Source organism: Solanum lycopersicum, chromosome 10 (genome assembly GCF_036512215.1).
Source record: "Solanum lycopersicum chromosome 10, SLM_r2.1".
NCBI classification, from domain to species: domain Eukaryota; kingdom Viridiplantae; phylum Streptophyta; class Magnoliopsida; order Solanales; family Solanaceae; genus Solanum; species Solanum lycopersicum.
The window spans coordinates 60831299-60844430 of NC_090809.1; the positions used below are offsets into that span (position 1 = coordinate 60831299).

Here is a 13132-nt window from a genome sequence, read left to right on the forward strand (position 1 = left end):
TTGTCTTGAGTCTTGACTTTTCATAGTTTTTTTTTATTATCGATTGAGTCGATATTTAGTTATCACGATGGCCGTTTTATTATTTTTTATTAAATTTGGTTAAACCGAAACCGAACCGAAATAAACCGAACCAAACCGAATTTATTTTGGTCTTGTTTGGTTTCATATTTGGCCAAACCGAAAACCGAAATAACCGAACCGATATTTACGAACCGAACCGAACCGACCGAACGCCCAGGCCTATCTACAATGCAACGAATTTGATACATCGATATCCAACTCGGCTGCAATTGCTGCTTTGAGATTAGAAAACGAAATTGAATCTCCAACAATGATTCCGTCGATTTTGTAACTTTCATACTGTAATTCGTTCACCCGAATTCCGAAACGTCTCATCAAAATTGATGTATTCATCATGAATCATCCACAATAACAACAAGCAAATTTGTATTGTTCGAAATTTAACTGGATTTTCATAAAAAATGTCTTCAAACTAGATGATATAATCTTGATTTTCAAAATTTGAAATTGTTATCCAATTACGTGCTGAATTAATGCTTATTAATGAATTGTTACTGTAAATTAAGTTGATTTAGTTAACAAATATAATTGTTCCGTTTTTTCCCCCTTTTATTCTTAACAGTTTTAAGTTACTATGTATCATTTACCATGTATCACAAAATACTAATATATCACGCCAAAATAATTCTAAAAAATTATTAGTAAATACTAAATTTATCGAAAAAAGTGTATTCCTTAAAATTTTTACTATAATAAATTATAAAAGTAGAAGGCCCAAGCAGCCCATTTGACAATTAAAACGGTTTTCGGAATTGAAAATTTGAATCTACTCTAACACATCACGTGCTTCCCATTAAATTTGTACGCTTTTTTAAAATTTTAAATTCAAATAATTAATAGACGTCACGTGCTTCACCATTTTCAAATTTTTTCAAAATTTTCAGTTTGTGAAAATTTTCATTTTCATTTTGTTATAAAGAACCGCCCAAATCAAATTTTTAAAATTTGCCAATGTGCCTCTCTCTCTAAGCTTTCTATCTCTTCCATTTTCCACTACTACAGAGCCTCCTCAAGAACCCTAATACAAACCCAGAAGATTTTTTCAAGGTAAGTGTTGATTTTTTTTACTTCTGTTAGATCGTTGGAAGATTTGTAGTTTACTGTTTGATGTTCAGTTAGCTGCATTTTCAGGTTGAAATGGTGTTATGGGTCATCGGAAATTTTATCTGGTAGTTGTAATTGATGTATTTGTTATCAAGGTTAAGCTATATTTTCCGGTTAAAATGGTGTTATGGGTCATTGGATTTTTTTCTGGGTGTTAGAGATTCAATCTGGTAGTTGTGATTGATGTATTTGTCAGTTGAATACATGTCCGATTATTGGAAGATTTGCTGTTTACTGTTTTGATGTTCAGTTAGCTGCATTTTCCGGTTGAAATGGTGTTGTGGGTCACCGGATTTTTTGTTGTTGTTGCGTTAGAGATTCAATCTGGTAGTTGTAATTGATGTATTTGCGAGTTGAATACATGTCCGATCGTCGGAAGATTCGATGTTTTCTGTTTGACGTTCAGATAGCTACATTTTCCGGTTGAAATGGAGTAAAGGGTCATAGGAGTTTTCGTTCTTTTAGATAACAGATTCAATCTGGTGTATGGAATTGATGTATTTGCTATTAGTTGGATACATTTCTGGCTTAATTGGTCTTCTGGGTCATCGGATTTTTTTTTAAGATTAGAGATTCAAGCTGGCAGTTGAAATACATCGCAGTTGTTGTCTACATTTCTGGCTAAAATGGTCTTCTGGTTCATCGGTTTTTTTGTACCTTTAGCGAAAGATTCAATAGGGTAGATGAAATTGATGCATTTGGTATCATTTGTATACATTTCTGGCTCAAATGGTCTTCAGGGTCATTGGACTTTTTGTTTCTTTTGTGAAAGATTCAATAGGGTTGTTGAAATTGATGCATTTGATATTAGTTGTATACATTTTCCAGCTAAATTGATATTCTGGGTCATCGAGATTTTCCTTGTGTTGCAAAGAAGATTCATTCTGGTATTTGATATTGATGATTTTGATATCAGTTGAATACACTTGCCAGCTAAAATGGTCTTCTGGATCATTGGGATTTTCTTTATTTTTCATAGAAGATTCAATAAGGTTATTGGGATTTGATAACAAATGGGTTTGCATAGAAGATTCAATTAGGTTATTGCTTAGAAATGGGTTTGTAATTAGTCATTTACTTGATGGGAATGAAATGGGTTCAGATCAGAATTCACTCTAGTAAAGGATTAAACGTACTTGATTGAATGGTTTAGATAACATTTCTTTGTTTGCCTTTTGGTTCAGTTGAATATTTTACAAAATGGCCGAAGGAAGAGACAGATTATCTAGGCAAGAAGACCCAATAGACATCTACAGTCGTCGACGGAGATCAATGGGCAGAGGTGGCATTGAGATCTTCGAGGATGAATCACCAGAAAGCTCTTCCAGAGCTCCTATACAGACTACAGCAGAAGCAGGGAGAATGGCAGGCACCAGTGGTGGTCGTGGTGGTATTGGAAGGATTGGTTTTGGGTCGCCAAGGAATAGACGTGGACGAAACTTGTTTCGAACTCCAGCCAGGGTGATTGGTCGTCAGAACATTTCGCCAACAGGCCAGGGGAGAAATCGAGGGCGTCACAGTGTCCTTCCAGCTTGGTATCCAAGAACTCCTCTCCGTGATATTACTTCCATTGTCAGGGTAACTACTTTCTTGCCTATTTAGAGATAAAGCTTCTTTGCATTATCTTAATTTGCTATTCATACATATGGTCCAACGAACTACAAGAGTAACTGGTTATAATGAGAGATGGATTTAAAATTTAGAAATAGTGGCTGCACATTTCAATATGCAGCTAAGAGATGGATCTGCATGATGATATTCACATAGACTTGGGTTTCTTATCTTACATTTGTGTTTGTAAGTGAACATTTGAATACCTGATATAGTTTTTGATTCATCCAGCATTAATAGTTCTAACAAGAATATCTTTGATCAATTGTTGTCTGCTATCTGACTGTTTGATTGTTTAATGAGTATACATCAACAATTTAATGAGTGTAATACCACAAGTGAGGTCTGGCTGTCCGGGGAGGTTAGTGTGTATGTGGACGTTACCCCTATCTTGTGCGGTAGATAGTCTGTTTCCAATAGAGCCTCAGCTCAAGCAAATGTTTGGTGAACATATAAGTGATCAGTAGTTGAGCAAGCTGTTCATAGTTCATGCTTTCTCAACTTGTTTGCAATAGCCTATGTGGATTAAGATGTCTAAGCACAATACAGGAAGTTCCACTACTTGCATTAGCCTGCACTCGATTTGAATTAGTGTGCCTACACATTCCTACAAGAATTCTTATCTCAAAGTACCTTAAACAAGTAGTGCATGTTGTGTGTATTATGCTCAAAGATTTACTTTTTATTCCCTATCTATACAATGTTTATGATATAGTTTAAGAATTTATAGTAGTCCAGAGATGCATTGAGAAATCACTTTGATCATGGTTTAGGAATTCCATTAGTGAAAGGATGGATTGAGAATAGAGGTGCCATTATCATTGAGTGTGGTGGGCGCAGGGCAAAAGAAGCTACACCAATATAACTATATAACTGTGACATTCAAAGTTTGAAGATAGGTAAAATAAGTTTCCTCCATAACATAAAGTTTAAGCTGACCTTTGAAAAGAGGCAAAAGAAGTTCTCTCCTGAACATATAGAGAAGTGGCAGAATAAGAGGTGCAAAAGAGAGAGAATCTGATAATTCAGCCACACCAGACTGGAAGAAGATGATTAAGTTGAAAAGAATAGGATAGAGGAAAGCTAACCTGATAGGTTGATACCATTAAATAAATTGAATTTCACGTATGAAGTTTACATTTCTGTACAATGATTAAGTTATGCTCACATATAAGAACTAATCCAATACTTATCAATTACCTTCTAATTGATTTTGTTTCTTTTATATTTTTCCCTTTTGCAGTTATATGACTTTTTATCTATGCATTTTATTGGCCCAGCATGTCTCTCATTACCTCCACTGTTCAGCTACTAACTTAAGTTAGATAAAACCAATCAATCAATATCAGTTGCTGAATAATGCTCTCGTATCAAGTTTCTATTGTAACTACAATTGGAAATTAGAAAGAGACGGGAGAAATTCTTTGCTTCTCATAATAAAGGTTTGATATGCTTGTTGTACTGTTATCTTAAAATCCCTAACACTGCATATGTGGTATGAGCTCACCTCGAGCTCTCCCAGTCGCAGGAATTACTTAAAGTTAGAAACTGTTTGGAATGCAGTTGCACTCATTGTGTATACATGTCAGAATGTGATATTTTATTACATCTTAACACAGCTGAATACCATCAAGTTAAGTTTTGCTTTATATAGTTCTGGATGAGCCTAATTGTAATTGGATTTCCTCCATAGGCCATTGAAAGAACAAGAGCTCGCTTGAGAGAAAGTGAAGGTGAACAACTTGAGAGTGTTGTCCCCCAGGATCATACTGATCTTGGTCCTTCTGAATCAACATCAGGTGCTCAACTTGAGCACACTAATTCTTTGATCACGCCACGTCCAAAAACCAGAAGCAGATACCATACCAGATCTGTTGGTAAAGTGCCAAAGATATTGCTTGATATCACCAATCAGAGTACTTCAGAAGACGCTGAATGCCTCACACCACAAAGAAAGCTGCTGAACTCAATTGACACTGTTGAGAAACATGTTATGGAAGAGCTGCATAAATTGAAGAGGACCCCAAGTGCCAGGAAACAAGAGAGGGACAAAAGAGTTAAAACTTTAATGTCAATGCGCTGATTTTCCATTTTGATGTTCAACTCAATCAAGGTTGAGGCTCATATACTCGGCTATTTTGGAGAAAGGAGGTAGAGCTGCTGAACAGGGAGGTAATGTGGATCATCTTCTGATGATCAAGCACTTAGTTGAATTTAGGATATCTTTCGATATCCTTCTGTTCCGTTGTTAGAATGTACCTTTATAGAATCGACTTTTACATCCTGCTGAAGTTTTTGTTTTGGAGATATGCATTTGAAATATGTATTCACCATACATTGTGGAGATATCCATTTGAATATGTACATAGTGTTTGATGCTGGTTTCATACTTGAATTGTGTTTAATAAGGAGATCCAGTTCTATGTTTCAAGCACTTCTTGTTTTACCCTCATAAATTGGATCTGTGAATTGTAAAGTTTCAGATCCAGTTCTATGTTTCAAGCACTTATCTTTGAGGGTGGTGATGAACCCTATTGAGTTTTATTATATGAATCTCACTCTTCATTGCTGCATTGCTACAAGAGATTGTTTTTGCGTTACGATCAATTATTATGAGTATTGCGATAAATGATCATGTCGTTATGCTAAGTCTATGTTAGACAAGTAAATATGAACAGAACGAGTAATTAATTTGTATTGTTTGACTTTGTGTTAGGATGTCACATATTATCAATTTAGATCACCTAATCTCTTCTTAATGGTCTCAATTGTCTCCATGACTATTGAGAAAACAATGCCATCTTGAAATGGACAACACAACATTTCTATCCTCAAAAATTCAATTATAAGTTTGACATTTGCATTTTAATTATATTTCTTCTAGATGTTTCATAGTTTAATAGAGTCAACTAACTTGAAATTTTTTTTTGTATATTCTTTTTTGTGTAGGTAGGTAAAATAGGGATAGATTTTTGTTATCATATCCTATAAATATAAAAATGTAAATCGAAAAAACATAAGAAAATTCTATGTTAGTGAGTTGATTTATAACCGTATGAATTCTTAAAACTTGTTTTAGATTATATATATATTTTTTAAGCGTTTTGTCCAATCAAACATCGTTACAAAATACTATTTTATCATTTACCTATGAACTATTTTTTATCTATATCAACACAAAAAAAAAAGAGTAATAGAAACATTTAAGGAGGAAATATAGGTGATTGAAATTAAGATTACAAAAGGCTAATTATTAACTAGCTAACTAATTATTCGTGACGAGGACGCGTCAGCCAAAGCGAGCTGAGGGCTCGAAGCCGATGGAAATAATCGCCGATTGCTATAAAACACCTCGCGGCTTGACGAGTAGTTAAAATTTGGTGCAGCCGATGAATCGTTTGGTGCCTCAAATTATCGGCCTGGAAAAGAAAAAAATGAATTATTTATTTCTTCATTTGTTAAATAATTTGTATTCCTATATCTTTTTAATTAGAGTCAATAATAACAAATATATATATAAAAAAATAAATATGTAGCATAGTTTATCTAACGGGTTTGAAATCACAAGACTTAAAATTTTATATGTTCAGTTAAATTGATATATGTAAATTGAAAAGGAGAAAGTTGTTAAATGGACGTTTAGCTTCAACTTTCACTTCAAAAGAAAGTTTTATAAGAGAAAAAGATTGCTCAAAGTCATATATATAAAAAGCTACGAGATCTTATCTTGATCTTGTGTGAGACATTTCTCTGCAACACCCCTCATGTACAAATACATTTTGGACTAGCACATGCATAACTGTAGATCGAGGTATATCCACATTCACGAAAAAAATTCAATGAGTCTGACTTTAATACTAAATTAAATAGATTTTAGGTCTAATTCATACTCTAAAAATTGGTTCAAAGAAAGTATGATTGCCCAGATATGAAAGCCAAAACCCGTTGAGTTAAAGATGATTGTGCATGTTCCGGTCCAAAAAGTGTCTGAGCATAAAAGGAGAGTTAAAAGAAGAGAATGTCTCATATTGAGTATGTAGTTTTTATATGTTTTGAACAGTCCTCCTTCATGTAAACTAGTTTTTAAAGTTGAATTAAATTCAAAATTCATTTAACAAAAATAGTAACTTTTTCTTAAACAGATCGAAAGAAATCACACGATCTATCGACAAATAAACTATTAATATAACATAATATAATATACCTGTCTGAGGAAGGCTTCAACAATGGAGAGTTGGTTAATAGCAAGAGCCATGTAGTTTCCCATATTTTCATTATTATTACCCAATATTAATGCATCTGAGGCAATTATTGTATCTGATAATGACTGGTTCAAAGTCTCTAATCCTTGTGACAAAGCATCCTCAGCTTCTTGTGTTGATTTTTGTAATCCACACATTCCCAACAATTGGTTTTCTGTTAGTGCCTCTATTTGACACATTATAATCTGTTTAACCAGAGTCGAATCAAGAATTTTTAGTATACGTTCAACTTTATATCATAAAAAAGGCATACTCAATGTTAATACAAATACAAAATTTTAGTCGAAATTATCGAGTCTAATTTTGTTTATATTAAACTATCATTCAGTGTAATTTTATAAGTGTGATTTAAGAAGTATAGAAAGTACGAGAACCTTACTTCTCATATTGTGAGTTAGATCAGAGGTTTGGTTATGCTAGACCATCGTTTCAAAAGAAAAATCACCGAAGCAAGATATCCAAAAAAATAGCAGAATATAAAATTATCTATAAAAAAGAATAATTATATATTTTTTTTTATAATTGTTTCATATTAAGCCAAACAAGTTACCTAGAAAATAAAGTGGACAACTATTTATATAAAATTAAGTCCATTTTCATAAAATACCAAACAAGGTTAGTTAGCTATCTAGCTAATCCAAATATAAACCTCCACAACAATATCAAAATGACCTAATTAATTAAATTATAAAAGCAAATAGTGTGGTAGTTGGAGATAAAATATAAAGTACAAAGGAGTCCTTTTAATTTTGTTTCTTGTTAATTAATTAGTACTTAATAGATACCAACTAAAGTTATTAATACATAGATCTAGAAGAAATTATGACTGTTTAAAAATAGTATCAAACATATATAGCTTTATGGTTGAGTAGGTATATATATCTAACAGGGTTCTATAAGGGAAAGTCTTGTGATCCATCTCTCTCATAATTTTATCTACACAAAAGTCACACAACATCATGAGAAGTGTATTCCTACGATGTATCGAAACAGATTCAAAATTTAAATTTATTTATACTCGTCTTACTCTCAAGTTCTAACTCATCATTCTCTCTTCCTTTTCTCGAAGTATTTTAGTATGGCATCGTGTAAATAAATGGATCTTGAACTTGTCAAGTTCATATTCGTTTGAGACTCTAATCAATACCCCCATTTCATTTAAAAAAAAAATTGACCGTGGTGTTCAGGTCAACTTTCTCACACCTCGACTAATTTCATGAGATACCTGTCGCCTCCATCAACAACAAGTACCAGTTAACTCTATCCACCAAGATTAGGACAGATGAAAAATCACCTACTGTTTTTTGTCTCCGCTGAATTTTACACCGCACTTTACACCTAAGACTAAACCTCTAGTGTGTGGACAATTCAATAAATATGATGGTCCAATATCAATATATAAATAATAATTGAGATGGATCCTATTCAAATATCATATATAACCCTCATGAAAACTAGGGTTTGAACCATAACTCTTTTTGTGTTATCGAGTTAATGATACATTAGTTTTGTACATACTAATTACTGATTTTTTTAAAAAAAAATATAAATGAAAAGTTTGAATTTAAGTATTTGAAATACGAAGCCACACAAGAATATGTCTCACGCAAAAAATAAAACGCTCTTTATCAAGAAAGTATGATAACTCAAGTGACGATAATAACAGATAAATCGTTCAGTACTTACTTTGAGAATTTCGGATGGACGAAAATCGCCAATCCACAAGAAGCAACGTTCAGCGGGAGACTTCCACAAGCCAGAAACCAAATGAAACACATCAGATTTTGCAAGCATGCCCTTCAAGTTCATTATATTGTCATAATGTACCACACAATTTTCGACGTAAATACGAAGTTCATCCTCCTGCAATTGTTCTTCATGTACTGCATTTCTAAGTTCACATATGAGTCGATGATGTTCTTCCAGCCATCTTGCATACTCCAAATCGAATACTGCAGCATCTAAATTCATGCAAAAATAAAATTAACACATATATACATCGATCGTATAAAAAAAAATACGAAGAAAGGTATATATCTTATGTATATAGTAGTCCACTTGTTATGATTAAAATCTACGTATATATATATTTTTTAAGTGATCTAATAGTATTGTTCGAATGGACTTTATTATTTTTTTACGATAAAATCGAAAGGATTGTATTAGATCGAGAATTGAAATATAAATTGTTATACCTGAGCTGATATTGGTCCTATTAATAAGTTGAAAGCCTTGGTCTCCTCCTAGAAGAACATTTCCTCCAACATGAAATCCCTATTAACAAATAAAACCACACATAAATATTGAAGATTATTAATTACAAAAAAATATCTTTGCTACTAAAATGTTAAGAATCACTAAAAAAGATTATTATTTTTCTATTGAAATATCCCATTAAAAAATATTCAGTAATTATTTTTATAGATATTTTTTTGAATTCGTTGGAAAAAGCAAAAAGTAATTTCTTTATTTATTTTACTGAGAATATGTTTTTAATCATATAATTTTCACTGAATAAGAAAATCATGTTCAATACATAACTTTTTTACTAATTTACGATGAAAAAAATCTTTATTTCTGACTCGTAAATTGAATTAATTGAGAAGAGAATAATAGAAATTAAAGTTAATTACTTGAGATCTGGCTCTTTGTATTTCATGCTCCAATTGAGTGAGCCTTATTCTACTTGTCTCTAGCTGTTGAACATAAGCCTGCATAAATTTAAAAAAAAAAAGTTACCATAAAATAAAATAATTCTCAAACATGAATCCATTATTTAATTACACTTAATAGTTAATACTATATAGTAAAATTAAAGAGTTATAATAATTAATTAATGAACCTTTTTCCTAATTCTGCTTTTCCTTGCTGCCTCTCTATTCTGAGCAAGTCTCCTTAATGTCTGCATGCAACAAAAATAAAATAAAAATTAATATTATTAAGTTTCAACTTTAGTATATTTACCATTTTTTACACTGTTTGATCGTATAAAAATATTTAAATGACTCGATACAGAATTTAAAAAATAAAGAAAATACTTTTAAAATTTATAATTTTACAAAAAAATTAAGTCCCACCTTGGGATCTGATGTTTTGGGCGCGTCTTGCTCAGGACTTGAAGTTGAAACCTTACGACTTCCCTCTCCCTAAAAAAATGAAGAAACGACGTTATTAATTTATTTTTTTAAAAAAATAAAATTATCGATGAATAACTTTTGTCTGGCAAAATTTTATCGCTAATTTTATTTGATTATGATTTAGTGATGGTTTATCGAGAAATCGTATACAAAACTATATATAGTCTATTTAGTGATAGATTAACGACGAATTTATAATAAACGAAAATGAGAATTAATGACACCTTAGTAACTTTGGGTGGTTCACTTTTGTCCATTGATGGTTGAGATGATTTTTTGGAACCATTTGTAGCTTGAGAAACTTGTTCATTATTATTTGCCTACGAAACAAATTAAAACATAAATAGTTAATTAACTGCAAAAAATAAAACATTATTAGCTATATATATAAAACACATAAAATTTATGATTATTTGAGTTAAATACGTTGATATTTGTAAAAGAATATACTATCGATATAATTAAGCAATGGATAGCGTAAGGTATTATTTTAATTTCGAGATTATCATATTAGATTTGAGAAATCACTTTGTTGTTGATACGTCGGTCAAACTTAACCTGATGATATATCAAAAGTATATATACTTCGAGTGTATCGAGAAGTTAACACTCTTACTCGACTAATTATGATCGGTAAAATTTAAATTATCTACATTGATAAAAATGTAAAAGAATTACATATACATTTGGCTTGCTTATGAAGAATTATAGTACTATATATATTTTTGTCGATCAACTTAATCTGATGATATACATAAGATAAATAGCAATAACAATAAGTGAGAGAATAAAATATTTGCAAATTTTATCTTATTTTTTGAGAGATAGAAAGATTGTTTTTAATAGACTCTCAATTCGAGAAAAAATTTATCCAGAAAAGAACTATAACAAAAAGAAAAAAAAATGAGAATAAAATCACAAAATACATAAGAGCGAAATAAAACAATATTCAATAACAGGAAGAATAAGAAACTACGAGATTACTAAATAATATACCTTTGTTGAAGATGGCTCAATATGCATTGGTTGTGATGGAAAAATGTTGAGAGTTGGTGGCCTCATTCCATAATTATTCTCTGCAAAATATATCACAAATAATTTACAGAAAAAAGAAAAGAAAAAGACAAATTAATTGAACAGTAAAAGCTAAACTTGCAAAAAAAAAAAAAGAGAAGAAACAGAAAATCTTTTAATTTGTACACTTTGGATTAAAATCAAAAATGGAAATTTTTTTTCTTTATTTTCTTGTGAATTGTAAGAGGATCTGGTCAAAGTAAAGTATATAGTACTATATATTCCATCAGATTTTAATTTGTCCAAAAAAAAAACATGCTTTTCTCATGACCAAAATTATGCTATTCCTCGAGAATCATAATTCGTACTTGTGATTTATGAATTATACGAAGATAATTTTACTGTTTGATCGAAAAAAAAATGAATTAAAAAGAAAGTTAACATACGTCTATGATCTTGAATTGATGAAGAGGAAGGATCTTGTCCATCAAGATATAGAAATAGTGCTTGATCTAGTTCACCTAAATCATAAGCTCCACCATTATTCTCTTTGTTTCTGTTCATACAAAAAAAATCGAATTAATTAGATAAAATAAAAATATTAAAAATGTATGATTTAGTAATCAATAAAGTAAATCAATCAGAATCACTAGATCTCAGTTTCAACTTTTAATAAAAGCGAAAGTACTTTTGCTCAATTTACACTTTTAGTTAATTTCGATCATTCTCAACCCTAATAAATGGACTATAAAGGGGGATAATCAAGTTGTTGAAGAAGAAGGAAGCTTCAGCTGTGTTGGACCTGTTCCAATCGTCAGGTTCCTTCTTCTTCAACACAAGCCACTCGAGTTTTTCCTTTCCCCTCATAGTCCGCCTTGACAATTGTTTTTTCATTTCTTCAAGCTTTAATAAACAAAATTATCGATATTTGTGCTAGTGGAAGCTAGTCAAGCTATACATAAACAAACTTGACGGTTACAAAAAAATATAAATAAATTCGACGAAAAATGATCTACGAGAAAAAAAGAAGAAGAGAACTACATGAAGTTCCCAGGATTAGCTGACGATAATCCAAAAGAGATCTGATGATTCTTATGATTTTCCATTTGTTGTTGTTGACGAGGATCGTGAAAAAACTGGTGTTGATTGATGAAAGAAATTTGATGGTTAGAAGAATCCATTCGTCTTTTTTTCTCTTCTTTTGAGGTGTAAATCAAGCTTGTGAGAGCTCGTTTACATGATGAATGAGTAGTTTATATAATAAAAATAAAGACAGATAAACCGAGATTGGTGTTGTTATTGATTAAGAAACGGAAGAAGAAGAAGGTATTCAACCAAAAATAAATTGGACTGAGGGAAACCACCCAACGATTTTGCAAAAATCAATAGAAACCGCTTTTGAGCTTACTTGTTACACCATCTTTCTCAGTCTTATGTGAGATTATGAAAATGACTTTTATGCCCTTCTTTCTTCATCATTATTCCTATTGACATTTTTCCTTTTTACATGATGACCATGGTGTCGTTATCGAGTAGTTTGTGTGTATTTCGATTATTTCATCGAGTATATGTGTTATTGTTGTTATAATTATTGACATAGTTTTTGAGTTTGAGTTATGTTCAGTTCTGATATACGGGGTGTTGTTTCATGTAGATCGATGGGATCGAAGTTATATCGTGTATCTCTTTGATTATATGATCTTGGATTTAGAAGTAGCTCGTGATTACGATATGAAAAGATTGATAATATCAATCATTTCCCATCGATGTTAGTATCACGTGTTACTTCCTTTTACGTTTAAGATTGAATATCTAGACTATGAACAAAATAAGATAAAGATATAATTTAGGTAAATTATGAATTAAGATATGGATGTCGCTTAAATACACGCAAGTATCATATAACTCTGTCCCTTTCAATTC

General features: G+C 31.4%; 2 protein-coding genes across 3 annotated transcripts; one reads left to right on the forward strand and one right to left on the reverse strand.

Annotated features, from left to right (window-relative positions):
* The first annotated feature begins 991 nt into the window (after positions 1-991).
* LOC101260887 (protein POLYCHOME) lies at positions 992-5227 on the forward strand. 2 transcript variants are annotated; one of them, XM_019216158.3, is made up of 4 exons: positions 1025-1128; positions 1213-1250; positions 2370-2763; positions 4490-5227. In XM_019216158.3, the coding sequence occupies exons 3-4, from the start codon at positions 2386-2388 to the stop codon at positions 4877-4879; spliced, it is 768 nt and encodes a 255-aa protein (XP_019071703.1). In that variant the 5' UTR covers positions 1025-1128; positions 1213-1250; positions 2370-2385; the 3' UTR covers positions 4880-5227. The 2 variants fall into 2 exon arrangements, with proteins under 2 accessions (XP_004249759.1, XP_019071703.1); XM_004249711.4 differs by lacking the exon at positions 1213-1250 and having other exon boundaries at positions 992-1128.
* Positions 5228-5856: 629 nt separating this feature from the next.
* LOC101260286 (bZIP transcription factor TGA10-like) lies at positions 5857-12683 on the reverse strand. Its single transcript, XM_010313846.4, has 11 exons — positions 12251-12683; positions 11656-11765; positions 11192-11271; positions 10420-10515; positions 10136-10204; positions 9901-9960; positions 9692-9769; positions 9254-9332; positions 8745-9019; positions 7001-7243; positions 5857-6215 (listed from the first exon to the last, which is right to left on the reverse strand). Exons 1-11 carry the CDS (start codon positions 12388-12390, stop codon positions 6066-6068), a joined length of 1380 nt encoding a protein of 459 aa, XP_010312148.2. The 5' UTR covers positions 12391-12683; the 3' UTR covers positions 5857-6065.
* Between the last annotated feature and the right edge of the window lie 449 nt (positions 12684-13132).

Excerpts from the sequence above, each read along its gene's own strand:
- LOC101260887 (XM_004249711.4), top strand. The coding sequence starts at position 2,386 with ATGGCCGAAGGAAGAGACAGATTATCTAGGCAAGAAGACCCAATAGAC. Across the intron at positions 2,764-4,489 it reads ATATTACTTCCATTGTCAGG|GCCATTGAAAGAACAAGAGC; the intron begins GTAACTACTTTC and ends TTTCCTCCATAG.
- LOC101260286 (XM_010313846.4), bottom strand. The coding sequence starts at position 12,390 with ATGGATTCTTCTAACCATCAAATTTCTTTCATCAATCAACACCAGTTT. Across the intron at positions 9,333-9,691 it reads TACAAAGAGCCAGATCTCAA|GGATTTCATGTTGGAGGAAA; the intron begins GTAATTAACTTT and ends ATTTGTTAATAG. Across the intron at positions 7,244-8,744 it reads GTCCATCCGAAATTCTCAAA|ATTATAATGTGTCAAATAGA; the intron begins GTAAGTACTGAA and ends CTGGTTAAACAG.